Genomic DNA, 18,641 nt, shown 5'->3' on the forward strand with positions numbered 1-18,641 from the left:
GGTTAGTAATGGCAGTTTGATTTTTGCATGAGAGTTTAATGAAAGGGTAACAAATTAATTGGATGTTCTGTCAGACAAAATACACCCATATCTCGTTATACGGCCGTTCTGTATACGGCATTTCCCTATAACGGCCCTGTTCAATTACGGCACGGTTTCAATTTACGGCCTAAAATGTTTCGCTATAACGGCCCCATTTTGTCATTCTCGAGCAAGCGCAATCTCGATGCACAATACTTTCTATTTCCACTTGTTTATGCATAATTTGAAAATAAAATGAGATGAGGCCCATCTAAGAAATATCTTAACATTTTAAAGGGAATTATAGAAAAAGGTGGTTATAAACCTGAACAAGTGTTTAACGTAGACAAAACAGGACTTTGTTGGAAGCAAATGCCTGATCGCATGTACATTTCAAAAACCGAAAAATCTGCGCCTGGTTATAAATGGTCTAAAGAACGATTAATTTTGCTACTTGGTGCAAATGCCACTGGTGATTTTAAGCTAAAACCACCTAATTTGTCCAAAAATCCAAGGCCTATTACAGGACTAAATAAAAATCATTTACCCGTTATATGGAGATACAACAAGAAAGCTTGGAGTTTGTAGATTATTTTTGGTTTTTGGAATCTATTATTATTTGATATACCAGTGTATGTGCTTTGTTTTGTATGTATTTTTGATTTAAATAAAATAAACAGATAAAATGCATTTTTAACGACAAACCATGTAACATATTTAACAAATTTGGAACCTATCCCATTCAATTTTTATGAATTTGTATTAGAATAATTGTATCTATAATAAAGGAATCTAGGCCGTAAAGCGAGGTATGGGTGTACATGCGACGTTTTCGTAATCTAACGTTCCAAATTTTTATTTGGCCTATTTGAAATACAGTAATGAGCAAAAGAAACGGGCACACTACTATATATTACAAACAAAATCGTTTATCAAAAGCGTCTCTAAAATCATCAAATGCTGAACTTGACTGAACTATAACCAATCTATAACCATACATAAGCATAAAGGAACAATATTATAACAGAGCAACCATCGAGTAATAAAATATATTTTTTTAAACGATCGAGTTAATAAAAAAGACTTTTTTTTACTCAATGAGAGCAACTTAACAAGCACTTATCTAAATTCTCGGAAAGTACCTCTATTGTCGTATCGTACTCTTTTAACAAATCATAAATGTTCAGAATTTGAAAAAATCGCATATGGACCACGTAGATAAAAATATTTATCTTAAGTTCGAAAGCCGCCAGCCACTTTGAATTAAAAACCATTCCCGGAACTACTTTATGACTACAGCTGCAAAAGGACAGTTCATATAATAAATAACATTTTCTGGCATTTTTGTTTAGATTGATTGAAATATTACACCACTTTATAGAAATATCTAAATCATTACTATTTAATTTTTTGAATTCATATTCGTTTTAAAAAAAATATTATTATCAGTCGCCTGCTTTTGGCCGCCCGTGTGCGTTGCACACTTTGCACACATGGTAGCGGCGGCCCTGTGCCCAACAATAATAAGAATAAAAATATTAGAAAAACGAAAACTTCGTAAAAATTGGCAGCAAACTCGTTCACCTCAAGACAAAACAGAATTAAACAGAATGTGTAGAGAAATAAAAGAACTACTAAAACAACATAGTAACGCCAATTTACAATATTACCTAGAAAATCTGACACCTAATTCAGACAGCGATTACTCATTATGGAAGGCCACAAAACCAAATTCCACCTATCAGAATCAGAACAGAAGATTTAAAATGGTTAAAGACAGATCAGGAAAAAGCAGACGCTTTCGCAAAACATCTAAAAAAGGTATTTCAGCCACTAACAAACAGAGCCAATGAAGATGACGACATCTATGAATATTTAAATAGTCCTAATTAAACGAATCTACCACCCAAATGGGCAACTCCTAATGAAGTAAAAGGTCTAATAAAAAACCTCAATAAAAAGAAGTCGCCTGGATATGATCTAATAACGGCCAACATATTAAATAACCTACCTAGAAAAGGAATAGTAAGTTTAACACAGATCATTAACTCGATACTAAGAACAGGCTACTTTCCTGCACAATGGAAGTTAGCAGAAATCATAACGATTCCAAAACCAGGAAAACCTCCACATGAGATTACATCCTACCGACCCATTAGCAGTGGTGTCATGGTGTGGGAACGCGTGGGAACGCCGTTCCCGCACTGGTTAAGAAAAGAAAAAAAATAATAGAGAATTATTTAGGTTTTGTAACCAAAAATTAGCAGTGCGTTCCGGCACTGCGTTCCCGCACTGCTAATTTTGCCATGACACCACTGCCCATTAGCCTATTACCACTTATGTCCAAAGTTGCAGAGAAAATCATTGCAAGTAGACTAATTATTGATATTCAGACAAACAATATTATATCAAATCATCAGTTCGGTTTTCGCCAAAACCACGGCACAACTGAACAAGCGTATAGGGTGGTAGAAAAGATACAAACAGCCTTCCAGGAAAAGAGCTATTGCAATACCATTTTCCTGGATGTAGGTAAGTCAAGCATTTGACAAGGTCTGGCATCCAGGATTGTTATTCAAACTGAAGAAAGAAATCTCTCAGCCGCTATATACAATACTAAAATTATATTTCGAAGAAAGGCTATTTTATACAAGATACGAAGAAAGTGTGTCTGAAATTCACAACATAAATGCTGGGGTCCCTCAAGGCAGTGTCTTGGGGCCAATTCTCTACACAATATATACAGCTCATTTTCCTACTGGAGAAGAATCTACAATCGCAACATTCGCAGATGACACTGCAATTCTGGTAAAAAACGCACATCTGGACGAAGAGGAAGCAATTAGGAATAAAATACATAAAACACTACTGGTTACTCGGCCGAAAATCCACCTTATCTCTATCTAAGGACCATATCTTAGTAGAAGCTCCATACAATAAGGTTAATATATAATATAATATATTCATTATAGTTTTTAGGTAATAGGTATATGTACTTTTGAGCTACTGAACTTACCTATTTCAATTTCATAATTATTTATACAGCAAGAACGAAGTACCATTCCATTTCTGAAATAAAAAATATACCATTTGAGCTTAGTCTGACATCTATTATCCAACAAAAGAGACATATTCAAATAATTATTATAGGTACTTACATATTTTAAAGGCACTCTCTAGTCAAAAGGTATTCACAACACAACACCTGCATACAACAGGTAGAGTCTATATTATTAATAACAATAAATAATTAAGTATTTTTTATTGACTATCATTACTTGAGCAAATTCGCCGTTAATATTTTTTATTGTAACCGACACTGCTATCTTTTAGCAGCTTCTTAAACTACATAGTTGCAGATTACAGTAAAGCCGTAAAGCCAACATAATCTTTTAAGAGATGTCGCTGTAGGTCCTTTCGGATTGACTTGACATCTTGACAGAAGCAAAAGTACTCAAAAATTTGTGGCTGTTTGTTTATTCTATTCTAACCTCATATTTTTTATATTCAATATTGTTAATATATAAATATTTAATATGTTTCCCACAAGTACACAGTGTAAATATTGGATGTTCAGTAGTGAAGAGGAACTTAATAAACTTAGGGAAAAAGCTAATATTAAACATATCCAAATATATGGACGACAAGCACCAGTAACTTAATTTTCAATTATGCATTTTTTCAGTATCTAACACATTTTAATTGTAGGATATTCCCAAATATGATTATTTTTTGACACCAGAAGAAGAGAAAACGATGGTAAAACGGTATGAGCTTCACCTGAGGGATTTCTGTAAAAGGTTTCAACCTCCCATGCCAAGATATGTTATAGGAACTGCATTTCATTATTTCAAAAGGTTTTATATACATAATTCAGTAATGAATTTCCACCCAAAAGAAATAATGTAAGTAAAATGTTCAAGTACTGTTCTTAGATACGGTTTTTGTTTTTCTAGTGTTCAATTTGACCATTTTTCTGTTATGATATTTTCATTGTAATGCATTTATCCTTTTTTCATTTTCCCTTATAATCCATTCATGATATTAACCAAACAATGGCATGGCTAGCCCCGCAGGGGCCTGTATCAAAGTTTGTTGTGGGGTCATCTTCTATGACTGATATGGGAGAGTGCTAAAAAAATGTTCAACAATAGAAGCTTGTATTGAATGAACAAAATATTTATTAAATATAATTATAAAGTATCTTCTTCTTTGTACCAAAAGGCCTTTGTACCATACCTTGTTTTTTTCCTTAAACTCTAATAAGTTCTTAGGCCTCAACGAAGGCCAAAAGTTTTCTTATTGGTAGTTTTAGGATCTCTTCTGGTTCAAACCTCAGTTGACCAGTGAATTCCTGCCTTAGATCACTTAGCACACTGCAATGGCATAGTATGTGTATAGCAGTCTCTTCTTCCATTTTACACTTTCTGCACCTTACATAGTTTGTGTATAAGTGGTTTCTTAAACGGCAATGTCCAGTTATCATTTCAGTGACCGTTTTAATCTCCCATTTATTGTGGTTGATCAAACTCAGGGACACACGATGGCGCCAAGGCGTTAAAGGTGCCCTTTGACTCGGCAAAGTTAAATAAATATCCAATTCAAAACTTAATATTTTTTGAAGCAAAAGCATTGCAAAAAATAACTTAGTCCACTCATTCCCAAACATTACTATTTCGTTACGTATATTATTAACTATAGGTACCGATTTCTGTAGCATCAGCCATTCTAGCTTAGTGTTTATTTGAAAAACAACACATGTCCATTTTTCAAAAATTCGACTTTATGTATTGTTCTTATAGAATAGTAGTTTATTTCTCCAGTTCACACATTTGGTTCACATTGCATAGAAAATTTTGATAGTTTTAGAAAAACAACAGATGTCCATGCGTTTTTTTGTAAAAACAACACTTGTCCCATCCTAGTCAACGGTAGTTGTAAGTGTGAATGATCTTATCCTTTAATTTATCAGTTGTGTGCATTCTTTGATAGTAATAATGTGATGTTTGTTTCTTTTGTATTAGAAATAGTTCAGCATAACAGAAACTATATGTACAACACAATACCTCCCTATGTTCGAATATAATTTGGTAAGTTTGTACAATTATTTTGATATCCAGATTCCTTCCAATGAATGTCTTAATAAAAGTAAGATTTGAAATAAATTAAAGCTGGGCAGTTTTACTTGATTTTCCAAAATTTTCATTTTTGGACAAGTGTTGTGTTTCAAATAAACGCTTCAATTACTTACTTAAGATCTAGAATGGGTCAGGAATGGCTAGAAAATCTTACTATTATTTCTACAGAATCTGAGTTTTTAAAGGACCTGAATAATGAAAATCTAATTAATGAATTTGTCAAAGGTAAAGCAAGAAAAGTTCAATTTCTATAAAAAATATCCGTTGGTTTTCATCATAATAAGTATATTTGTTTAAAAAATCTCAATATATGTTTCATTTTTTGATCTTCAATCTTTTTTAATAATTGTAAGTAATGCTGTATAACTTTAACATAGTTTTTATTCTGTTCTGTTTTATTATGCAATATAGTTTAAAAAAATTATTTTTAACAACTACTACACTACTAGAAACAACAGAGATGAAAATACTTCGACGAATATCAGGCAAAAGTCTGTTGGATAGTGAGAGAAGCGAAAACATAAGAAGATCATGCAATGTAGAAGACATAAAATGGATGGGTGATAAAATGGAAACAGGAGTGGAACGAACACATTAGTAGAATGGCAGAGGATAGGATAGGATAGTAAGAATAGCATGAGATAAGTCACCAAATTGACGAAGAATTATTGGTAGACCAAGAAAAAGATGGTGCGATAATCTAAACAATTTAGGAGGCAAATATTGAAGAATAAACATGCTTTAAAGTCTCCATACAAGAAGGAAGAAGGATATATTATTTTTTATAACAGTACTGTGTACTTATTATTTCCTTCAAAAAAAAATCTGGGTAGACGTAGAAAAAATTTCATAGTTTTCCACGTTGAAATGTGAAGGAGTGATTGATATTTCTACCCTGGTAATTTTGATTAAGGCGCTTATCAATATTTTGCACGACGGCGCCGAAGTTATAATATAACTATGATGAAGTTATTCGTCATCAGAAACAAACTCCTCTAAATCTGGGTCCTTATCGTTCATACTTGTAGTTGGCAGTTCTTGATAAAAAAATTTATATACTTCTGGTACAAGCGGTAAGAGATCTAGAATATGTTGCTGTTTTTCAAGAAATATATGTATTAACTTATCATACTTTTTCTTGAGTTCTATTGCACTTTGTCGACCTCTTTTAGTAAAATGAATTTCCTTAAAATTTTCTGACTCTTCCAGAGAACTCTTATAAAATATTGTATGTAGCATATTTTTTTCTGTATTGCAGCCAACGACATTTCTGCAATTTGAACAACTCTCCATCAACATGTTTTTGCTTCTTTACAAACGTTGTCCTTAATAAAGCAGCAAAATCGTAGAAGTCATCTAAAGTTAATTCAATGACCTTAAATGGACGTTTTTTGTTTGTGCATCTAATGAGAGTAGCCCAATCATGAGGATGAGCAATTTTCATTCCCGATTTTTTTCTGTTTTTCAATAAGGGAATAGTCGACATCGCCTTCCATGTGTAAATGCCCAGAGATCATAAATTTATGGTTGATCTGATTTATTGAGCTTTTCATTTGCATGACTGACATGAACATGGCAGCTACGTGGAAATTTTTATTCTGCCCTGCACATGTATCTGAGTAAAAGGTTATTTTAGTAACTTCAGATGGCATGTTCATTATTTCTTTGAAAAGACAAGAAACAATCTCATTTACACCACGGTGAGCAATTGATTTATGCCAGATATAACAGGAAGCTGCTCGTGAAGCAAAATTATGTACAGTTAAATTGTAAGTCCAGTACTTTCTCTTATAAAAAGAAACAGAAGAAGAAGAAGAAAACTTTTAGCGTTTATCAATCAACAAGTGAGTGTTTTAGCACGATCAGTAAGATTTATGTCATAAACACTTAAAGCGGCAGCTACGAGTGGACTATTGATACAGAGGACTTAAGTTTCATAAGTCGTTTATATCGGACAAAACAAAGGATTTAAGTAAGATATGTTCGTTTGCTCAAACAAAAATAGTCTGATGTAACTTATGTTCTTTGAACCAGTCTTAATAAAAACCTTATATTTTAAGATAGACTTAATTCTTTTTTACCAAAACAAACTTCTTCACAATTTACAACCAAATGTGTAGATAACTCATTTTGGCCAAAAATGGACTTAAGTCCTTTTTCCCTAACACTAGAGATATATCTTGATAAAATGACAGGGAATTTCCAACATATAAATAGTTGAGGGCCATCTGCCTAGGAACAATAGGTAAAAGCTGATAAACGGACAGGATTAGAAAGTTTAAAACATCACTAATTAGATCATATTTCAAAACAAAGTAAATAAGTATATTTGAATGTTAATTCTTTTCAAACTAAGATAGTAAAATTAAAATTTTAGGAAAAAAAGATATTTATTATTTCTTGTTCTCAAGAAGTACTTTCATTATTGACAATATCGAAACATTTTATTATTAAAAGTCGAGAACAATTAAAAGCCACGTTCATATTTATATGAAAGTGCTTTAAAAATGAAGGTATATTACTCTTGAGAAGAATTAATATTTTTTAACAAACTTGGTATACGACTCATAATATTTGACATCTGATTATTTCATTTTGAGTTTTAGGACATGCAAGTTTTTATCAATAATACATTTTTCCCTAAACTGAATAAAAAAGTTTCCATATGATTCCAAGGTTTTAAGACATACTGATATTGTTTTCCTGATATTATAAAATACTTGTTAATATCTACTGTATATATAAACTAAAGCTAATAGTGTAGTTTAACATTCAGTTGAGTCCACGATTATTTACCCGTGCGTCATTAATACCTGACGAGACAAAACACATACTTTTGATCTAGCATCATTCTCTTCCACGCATGAAACTAAAGACAAACCAGCTACCGCCTGTTATTAAGTAAAAACACATGTTTTTTTTATGAACGCACTAGACTAACTATTGCGCACAATAGAGAAAAAATTTTCTAAAGGATTTTGGTTCAGAAAAGATGTTAAAAGATATGACACATTATATTATTTTTGAAGTTCCTTACACAAACATAAAACTGACAAAATGGTCCACTGAAAGCCGTGTAGCCAGTGACTATTATTTTTCTCTTTCTGATTTTCAAAAACTTTAATTTTTTAAAAATATTCTAAACCTGCTTTTAAGTTTTCAGTTGACTTGCTTAAAGTTGACATTGGCTTTCTGTTTGGATTACTATCACTAGAATATTTGCTGTTAACACCATCAAAAATATTATTTATAATTTTCAAAAATTCGGCAGTAAGAGAAGCCGTTTTGGTGTGTAACTGCCCTACAGATATTGCTGTTGATATTGCTGAGGCAATTGAGTTGGAAAAAATTTGTGCTGCTAATTTTACACGCATTTTTTGAAAATTATTAGGGTTTATATGAACGTTTGTTATTTTCACTATGCATCGTGCTCTCACACTGGTTCTATCGATGTTGTATGTGTATTCAATATCTTGCCACAATATTTGTTTAGAATCGGCAGAAACGTCAACTTTTTGTTAAGAAAATTATTTCTTAGACTTTTTAATAAGTGGGGTGTATCGAACATAGTGAAAATCCTCTGATTTCCTATTTCTATTGCAGGCTGATCCTTACATGCGCCTAACAGCTTAAATAAAGCTCTATTATTAGATGCTTGATCACACAACACTTTTGGTATATACCCAATATTTTGTAATTTTGAAACAACTTCAACTACAATGTTTTTTTAAGTTGTCGCTATGTATTGGACCACCTGTAGCAAGCCGCGTAGCCTTATGTAGCAAGCCGCGCATCATGAAAACCAGACCTGTGTTGGCAAGTTTGTTTGTTCTTCCTAAAGCACCTAAATCTTGAAACCCTTCTATAATGTCATCTAATTTATTGTACTCCAATTGTTTTTTCAAAGAAATTTCATCAAACATTAACACACAAATTTTTTCCCACTCATCCATTGTCTCTGCTTTTTTCTTCAACTTGTCAATTAAGGAAATGTTTAAACCAGTTCTTAATTTTATGACACGCAACCAAATTTGAATTGTTTTTACTGAAGGTAATATAAAGTTAAGAGATCTAATTAAAAATTTTTAACAACTAGGAGACTTATAATAAATGGCCAGAGCTAAATCCTTTTCATTGTGACTCCATTGTGAACGAGTTTTGTGTGAAAACTGCATATTAACAAAAGTGTGCACGTATATGCTTTTATTTTCTAACAGTATCTGTATCATGAATTTGGTTTCCGATTTTCTGTTTTTTGTTGTTCTTCTACAACGCTGACTGTTCTTCTGACGGCACTTCTTCTTTAAAGCATTTACTTGATACTCCAATTTTTTTACCTTCTCCGTCAATTCAGTTTCAAGTTTTGTGGGCAAATTAATATCAAAACTGGAAATATCACTGATACTACTACTTGATCTCTTAGGCGATGGAGTTGACCTAACCATACAATCGCCACTTGTAGATCTTTTACGTTTCGTACCGCAATAAACGTATGTAGAGCATAATACTGGTGGGGTATCACCTAAAATAGGTAATCATTGAAATGAATGTGTAATTTTAATTAAAGCAAAACAAGCATCTCCGTTATTTCTGGAGTAATACTAACAACGCATTCATATTTAAAAAAAATCTCTTGATTTAATTGTATAAAAAATATATAAATCACTCAATATCAACTGATTTTATATAAAATATATTTTAATAGTATTATTCTCATTGACAAAGCGCATTAGACAAACATAAAAATATTTCCAAAGTTGAGTACTCACCTAAATCAGTTGCTAACTGTGCAAATTTTAGAGGAACAGTATTTTTCCTTAATAACTTTCTTTGGCCACTTTGGTAAATATGTTCCACTGCATAATGATGCTGGCAAATTACCCTCTGTTTCAGGTCACTGATATCCATCAATATAATATCAATATTTCCGCAGTTTTTTTGCCAAATTTTTGTGCGCTCTACGTCTTTCAGGGAAAATTTAAAGAAAGATATATTATTATTTGTTCCAGCGTTTCTTTCAAAACATCCCGCGTAAACACACTTATCTTTTACAGAGGCCATTTTATCTAAAATGTGAGTCCTTTTTTTAAATTTTGCTATAAATTGTCACACTTGTCACAGTTAATACACCTATAGGGCAAGGTTCATAAATAGACAGGTTGCATGGTAACTTTCCACCAATCAGCGTCGAGAATCTAATGGCGGGAGTGACGTCACCCAGAATGCTGCATTCAAATGCATTCACTTCACTCATTGAAATGAACTCGGAAAGTAGGAATGTATTGAAAATGTGTATATTTAAAAAAAAATACATTTGCATTTTTAATGACTATTTATTTCATATATTCTTTAAAAAATGTGGTAGATACCTGTAGAGTTACAAAAATCATAGAATATAATTGCAATTAAATATATGCAGTAGAATAGCATTACTACTTAATTAAAGCAGAAGGAGATTCTTTCTTGTGTATATATGGGACTAAATCATTGAAATATCCTAGGTATATTAATAATGGGTTGAATACAATTTACTTTTTTAAATGAGTAGGTATATAATAATTTTGAATTGGGGATAATGCATGTAGTACATTATTATAAATTCCTCCTAACATGTAAACCATGGTGAAAAAAAGATTCAACTAAAGATTTATGTATCAAAATTAGTAGTTTTTCCCTTAAGTTTAACATAAGAGCATCTGATTACGTTAGGTACTGGATTATAATATCTAAAACTATTAAAACATTATGATTCCATTCAATAGGTACCTGTGAAATTTTACATTAACATAAATTATAAAAAAATACAATTTCAGTGCAATAAAGGGAATTTTCCCCATTTTATATATTCATTTAGTTTATAATTGTTTATTCAAACGATCTTCAGATGGCTGCAATATTTGTTATAATTTTATATGAAACAATTACTTATAATAGATCTATTATCTATACTTAGACTTAATTAGATATATTGTTCAATAAGTCTAAGCTGAAGAACCGCAAGAGACGTTACAGAACTGTAATGTCTCTATACAAGAATGTCCTTTACTATACAATACAGGAGAAAGAAAATCCAGTAAGTAAGTAGGTACTTAATATAAACACATTAAAGTGTATCTTAACACTTGTAAAAGAGTTTTGGGTTTAAGTTATTATACTAAAAACACTTAATGATATCTATAGATACATTATATCTCAAGATATAAACACAAATTAAAACACTAACAATATTTAATAACAAAATATAGCCTCCAAACCACGTATCCTATTATGTTTACAAACAATTCGTAAAATTGATCGTCTGGGTGACGTCACGATGACAATATTTCATTTGTCAATGTCAAAGTTACCATACAACCTATGGTATAGGGACCTTGCCTATAGGGTAAGTTCGGCCCTGACACTACTCCTACCTCCTCGCAAGTCAGAGAGAGAATGAGAAATCTCGATACGGTTTTCGAGTAGCGCCATCTAGTTGTTGATACGTCTTTCGGTTACCAAGAGGTGAGCTATCTAGTGGAATATTTATAATCAATGCCCGAGGCCATGCTTCTACACCTGAAAAAATGTTTTTAACTTCTATAGGTTGGTCCTTTAATGTAGATTCCAATGTTTTCTTTCAATTTCCATTAGTTATGTTTTACCGTCAATAAAACAGCTTATTTTTAGAGTAATTTTTCCATGATATATCTACCTATAAATATCACGATATACTTATATTCTCAATATACCTACATCTTTCCATTTTAATAAGTAATAATGTTGTAGGGTGACTTGTATTTATTTAGCATGTAAAGTAGAAGAATTCAATGTATCTATTCAACAGTTTGTGGCAAACATCAAAGGAGACAGAGATAAGGCTACAGATATTATCTTAAACAATGAATTGTTGCTCATGGAACAGCTAAATTTTCACTTGTCCATTCATAATCCTTTTAGACCAGTGGAAGGGTTATTAATTGATATTAAGGTAAGTTTGTATTAATATGCTTCCTTTATTTATTAGATCTATTAGGTTTTTCTATTTCTAGACTATGTTAGCCCACAGACAGCACCTCTCGTCATTAGCTTCTTTTCAATCACTGTATGAATTTACTCCATAGATTTCTAATTTGTCTATTATGTTGCTAAAAGTCTTGTTATCTACTATAACGCTACCATGCTCAAATTCTTGGTCAGTGAACTGTATAATATTTGGACTATATTACTCTCTTAATGTTTTGCCATCAATCACAATTGAGGCTGAGGCGCTCAGAGCAACAGTGGCCTAACCACAAAAAAATATAATGGGAGAAAATTGCATTTTACAAGACAATAAACTAGCCATCAGGCATGAATGGCATTTAACATCTTTCTAGACCAATATTAAATCAATAACTCTTCCCTATAATTCCTCGGGACTTTATTATTGCAATTCAAAAAGAGTAAAAAAATGTGCATCAACATATTATTATCGATTAGGTACCTTATTCGTAACATGTTAAACAGTGTTAATCAACTGATTAAACATTTATCATAAATATTATATCAAGAATAATTTTTCTATTTTTTCATAAATATTATATCAAGTTGATATAAATATTATATCATTATATTATTTTTTCATAAATATTATATCAAGAAAAACTAATTGAAACGGAAGATAATACCAGAAATGTGAATCAGTCATACGAAAACATCAAAGAATGTATACACGCCGCTGCCTTAGAAGCACTAGGGCGATATGAAAAAACCGTACATCGAAAACCGTATTGGTGGGATCAAGATATTTCGCAGGAAATAACAAAGAAAAGAGAATTGTATCAAAAATATCTGAACACAAAAAACGTGGAAGACAGAATACATTATAAAAAAATGCAAGCGAGGGTCAGGAGAAAAATATGTCAAAAGAAAAACGAACTCTGGACAAAAAAGTGTACCATGCTAAATACATACATAGGTGGAAGCCAAAGTTCAGAAAGTTGGAAACTATTAAAAAATTTAAGAAACGACAGAAAGAAAGACATTATTCAGTCCATATCACCACAAACTTGGGAAAGATACTTTGAAGATTTACTAACAGAGACAAGAGAGCCCTTCAAACAGATACAATCCAACGGTATACAAAGCGTCAGGTTGATAGGATCACCAATCAGAGTAAATGAGAGAGAAGTCGAAACCATATGTAAACAGTTGAAGAATGGCAAATCACCGGGCCCAGGAAATATAGCTCCGGAACTCATCAAATATGGACCTAAAGTTTTAATTAAGCGGCTAAGACAACTTTTCCAGCAATGCTTGAATAACCATGAAATACCTAAAGAATGGAAAGAGTCACATCTGAGCACTATCCACAAAAAGGGAGATAAATCAAAACCTGAAAACTATAGAGGAATTGCAGTCACTAGTAGTATCAGCAGAATATATGGAAAACTTATTAAAAATCGAATAGAAGAAGAATACCAAAATATGGAAGCCGAAGAACAGGCTGGTTTTCGCGCAGGTCGATCTACAATAGATCATGTTTTCTCCATTACTCAGATAATTGAAAAGAAAATTGCTCGTGGCCAAGAAGTCCATCTGATGTTTGTAGACCTTAGAAAAGCGTATGATAGTGTCCCGCTGGTTAAATTATGGGAGGCACTGGAGAAAACAAATGTAAATATAGAATTGGTTGAAGCCGTAAAAACGTTTTACTACCAACAAACAACAAGAATTAAAACGGGAAATCTCATAACACCTGGATTCACAGTAACTAAAGGACTAAGGCAAGGATGCTGTATCTCACCAACACTATTCAAAATATACCTCGAAGCAGCACTCAACAAATGGAAGAAAAAATGTACGAATATGGGCATACCACTAACGGACTCAACTTTGTACACGCTGTGCTTTGCGGATGACCAGGTGATCATCGCACAGGACTCTGAAGATCTTAGTTACATGATGCGAAAACTATTAGAAGAGTTTACAGAGTGGGGCCTAGAAGTGAATATGGAAAAAACTGAATACATGAGTATCGGAGGAGAACAACATGGCCTCCGAGTAGAGGAAAATCAAGAAATAAAATTATGTGAAGACTACAAATACCTGGGAGTAAAGATCACTCAAGACGGAAAATTAGATGCAGCTATTAAGGAACGAAATATACAGGGGAGGAAAGGCATATCCTTACTAAACAGCGTACTGTGGGATAAAAATATTTCTAAGGAGAATAAAAAAAGAATATATAACACTATAATAAAAAGCATCACAACATATGGATGCGAAGTTTGGCCTCTAAAAGACAGAACAGAGAAAATGCTTAGAGCAACAGAAATGGACTTCTGGCGCCGTTCAGCGGGAATATCTAGACGCGACAGAATAACAAACGAGAGAGTCCGAGAAATCATGGGGGTTACACATACTATTGTTGACGACATCAGAACGAAACAACTCAGCTGGTACGGACACGTAAGGAGAATGCCGGAGAATAGAATACCAAGACAAATCCTCGAATGGCAACCAAGAGGAAGGCGCAGACCAGGAAGACCTAGAAGAAGTTGGAGAGAAGGAGTTGATAGAGAAATCAGGGACAGAGAACTCGAGGACGATCTATGGAATGACAGAACGAGATGGAGATTGGAAATCGGAAGACGTCGAAGAACGTTGTAAACCGATATTATATATATATATATATATATATATATATATATATATATATATATATATATATATATATATATATATATATATATATATATATATATAATTTTTCTGTCTTCACATTTCTTTAACATTTTTCGTATTTATTGTACTTTACAATTTGGGATTAAAATGTGTGTATATTATGTATTTTTGTTTTAAAGTAAAATAAAGTTGTTTCTCCATTCTAGACTAGAACTAGTCTTCACGATCCTGAAAGGTTGAGACCAGGCACTGAACATTTCTTGGAAAGAACACTTTTAACAGATGCTATTTTACTGTACTCCCCTAGTCAGGTGGCTCTAGCAGCAGTGCTACACGCAGCTTCCAAGCTTCAGGAAAATTTGGATTCTTATGTCACTGATACACTTTTTGGAGTAGATGGGCGTGATAGATTGAGCGAATTAATTGAGGCTGTTAGAGGTATATTATTTTTTAATTTGAATTTATACGAATTTACTCAAAACGTTTAACGTTTAATAATAACGTTTATTACATCAAATAAAGTTTATGTAATTCAAAAACTCTCCATTGTGGAGAATGAGATATTAGACATTAACGCATTGTGCAGAATATTATTTGGTCATTTTACTGAGTACCTACTGAGAGTAGTGGCATTTTTCAATACAATTAAAGTTACAAAGTTGTGCAGGTTTTTGTATTCAGCAATCTAGTTCATGTATAAGATTACATCAAAATATGTATTAATTTCTAATAATAATTTATTCATTTTATATTTTTTAGCTATTAGATCCATGGTAAAAATGACTGACTCGGTGCCAGACAAAAATCAACAGAAGATCTTAGATAAAAAACTCGAAAAATGTAGAAATCCAGATAACAACCCAGATAGTGAAATGTAAGTAATGTTTAGTTAGCTTTTTTGTTATAAAGATATAGCCTTTCTTCTTCTTACCAAATTATTTTCATAATACTCCCTCTCTTCAGTCCTGACCACCTGGGAAGAATGTAGTGTCATCGTGATTTTGTGTATGGTCTCCCTCCAAAGATGTCTGTGTCTGGTCATTTTTTAAATGATGCATAGGTCTTTTGCATATTACTGTAATTTGGTTGATCCATCTTGTTGTGGACCTTCCTTGTGATATTCAGTCTTCTACCTTTTTGGAAAGGGAGATGGTTCTGTAATTGTCACATCTATGGAAGCTGTTTTTTTTTTATATAATTGTCGTTGTTGTAGATTTTTCCAGACGTCAGACCATTGTTTGGAATACCATATTTTACAAACCAAGTGAAATAATTTTATTATGGTTACAAACCAAGTGAAATAATTTTATTGCGGTTTCTTCTGTCGCTTTGAGCATTTCTGCTATTATCATATCTGGATCTGGTGCTTTTTTATACTTGTTATACAGTTTTATGATCGCCACTCTTATTTCATTCTCTAGTATAATATGAGGTTCTCCTTCCATTTCTTCAGGGGTTTCGTGAACAAGTTCGTAGCGTTGATCATCTGTATGTAGATCCCAGCAATATTATCTCCATGTCTCTGCTATATCTTCTGCGTTAGTTCTCACGGTTCCTGTGTGGTTTCAGTAGCCAAGTTCTGGCTTTAAAGTCTCTTGTTATGTGGCTCTCAATTTCTTTACATATAGTGTGATAGTACTGCTGTGCCTTGCATCTTCGTTTTATTCCTTTGTTAATTCTTACTATAATTACTTTTTATTTTTTAGTTACAAGAAGCGTATGCAAGCATTGCTGGATGAAGACGATGAACTCTACAATGCAATATCAGCACAAAATACTTCTATGGACACATCTACGCTTAGCATATAGAAATTAGGATAAGGGCAAAAGTTATATTTAGGTTTGAAATAATTTTGTGATATAGAATTTTTCAGAATTATTAAGTATTTTTTTCAAGTAAATGAATAAAATAATTTATATATTATTATTGTGATTGTTTCATTTTTGAAGTTATACTCCTTTAGGTACGATTGTACATTATTCTGGGCGCATGCGCACACAGACAGTATTCAGTTTTAAGTTATGTATGTATCAGGGAGAGGTATCAGGTAGCTGAGGGAGACCTATGTCCAGCAGTGGACGCGTACGGGTTGATGATGATGATGTATCAGCGCAAATAAGATATAAAAATAATATATTAGTGTTTTTAGTAAATATACTATTTATTATAATTTTTGTTTCTTTGGATTTGTCTTCCTGGGGAGTAAGGTAATAAATATCTATTATAATATCTTTATACTTCACTTGATCTATTTGTCACCGTGATTTGTAGTTATGTCCGAGATGTCACGTATACACAGCGATGATAGCTTCGTTGGTAGGGCATTTTACCAGAGATCGATAGGTCCCGGGTTCGAATCCGGACGATTCATGTTCTATTTTTTTTTTAATTTTTGGTATTGTTTTAATAAATTTTTTTTGAAAGTGGTAGATATAAGTATTAAAATTAGTTTAATATTTAAATAAAATAAAAATATACTGTTTAGTATATTTATTTCGTTGAAATTATATAATAGAAGTATAACTTCTTACGTGCGTACAAAGTAAACACACATGCTTTTTTTTTAATGTGCCAAGTGACACTTTATTCAAAAGAGGGATTATGTGCAAAAATGATATCTGCCTATTCTGTAAAAAGGGGACAAGTGTATTACTTAGTGGTGTTGAGATAGTCTCATAATTTTTTGGTGCCAAGTAACATTTTTTTTAAACTGGTTGTGTAAAAAGGAGCTTAGTATATCCACTTAATAGAAGTATAAAAATGTTACTTGGCACCTTTTTGCAAATCAGCGATGATATATAAAATAGCCAAACAGAGAACAAAGAAAACAAGAGATTTTAATCAGATTAGATGTTTTCGAGATGAAAATAATAAAATACTAATTCACGAAAAAGATGTCAAAAAGAGATGGAGAAAGTATTTTGACAGTTTATTAAATGAAGAATTTGACAGACAGCCTGTGGAGTTAACGGAGACAGTAACAGCAATAGTTACCAGAATAACAAACTAGGATGTGGCTCAAGCGCTTCAAAAAATAAAGAAAGGAAAACCAGTCGGACCAGATGATATTCCTGGGGAAGTATGGAGAGCATTGGGAGAGACAGGAATACGTTGGCTAGCAGGTCTATTTAATAGAATTATGGAAGTTGGACAAATGCGCCAGACGAATGGAGAAGCAGTATATTAGTACCTATCTACAAAAACAAGGGAGAGATACAACAATGTACAAACTACAGGGCTATAAAACTACTTAGCCACACCATGAAAATATGGGAGAGAGTAATTGATATACGGATACGTGAAGAAACCGAAATATCCGATAATCAATTTGGCTTTATGCAGGGCAGATCAACAACAGATGGAATTTTCATTGTAAGGCAACTGATGGAAAAATACAGGAATAAAGAGACCAACACTCATATGGTATTCATTAATCTTGAGAAAGCATCTGATAGAGTTCCTCGAGAGATTCTGTGGTGGGCACTCAATAAGAAAGGAGTCCCTGGCGAATATGTAAAGATTGTGAGAGATATGTATGAGGGATTAACGACTAGTGTTAGGACAGATGTGGGAGAGACTGATAAATTTCAGGTGAAAGTAGGATTGCACCAAGGCTCGGTGCTTAGTCCATATTTATTATTCTCATTAGTTTTGGACCAGATAACAGCGAAACTACAGGGTAGCATTCCATGGTGGATGGTGTCTAATGTATGCTGATGATGTAGTGTTAATAGGAAATAGTGAAAGAGACTTAGAACAAAAACTGGAACAGTGGGGACAAGCTCTGGAGGAAAAAGGTTTCAAACTTAGTAGCATAAAAACAAAGTATTTGGAAT

The 18,641-nt window shown here is 32.6% G+C and overlaps 1 protein-coding gene across 1 annotated transcript; it reads left to right on the top strand.

Annotated features, from left to right (window-relative positions):
* The first annotated feature begins 3,472 nt into the window (after positions 1-3,472).
* LOC114326883 (cyclin-H) lies at positions 3,473-16,728 on the top strand. The gene is made up of 6 exons (XM_028275338.2): positions 3,473-3,674; positions 3,730-3,926; positions 11,925-12,126; positions 15,011-15,242; positions 15,564-15,678; positions 16,511-16,728. The coding sequence occupies exons 1-6, from the start codon at positions 3,558-3,560 to the stop codon at positions 16,611-16,613; spliced, it is 966 nt and encodes a 321-aa protein (XP_028131139.1). The 5' UTR covers positions 3,473-3,557; the 3' UTR covers positions 16,614-16,728.
* The last annotated feature ends 1,913 nt before the right edge of the window (positions 16,729-18,641 follow it).

The sequence above is a fragment of the Diabrotica virgifera genome, chromosome 4 (genome assembly GCF_917563875.1).
Source record: "Diabrotica virgifera virgifera chromosome 4, PGI_DIABVI_V3a".
Taxonomy (NCBI): Eukaryota; Metazoa; Arthropoda; class Insecta; order Coleoptera; family Chrysomelidae; genus Diabrotica; species Diabrotica virgifera.

Excerpts from the sequence above, each read along its gene's own strand:
- LOC114326883 (XM_028275338.2), top strand. The coding sequence starts at position 3,558 with ATGTTTCCCACAAGTACACAGTGTAAATATTGGATGTTCAGTAGTGAA. Across the intron at positions 3,927-11,924 it reads TTCCACCCAAAAGAAATAAT|GGTGACTTGTATTTATTTAG; the intron begins GTAAGTAAAATG and ends ATAATGTTGTAG. Across the intron at positions 15,243-15,563 it reads ATTAATTGAGGCTGTTAGAG|CTATTAGATCCATGGTAAAA; the intron begins GTATATTATTTT and ends TATATTTTTTAG.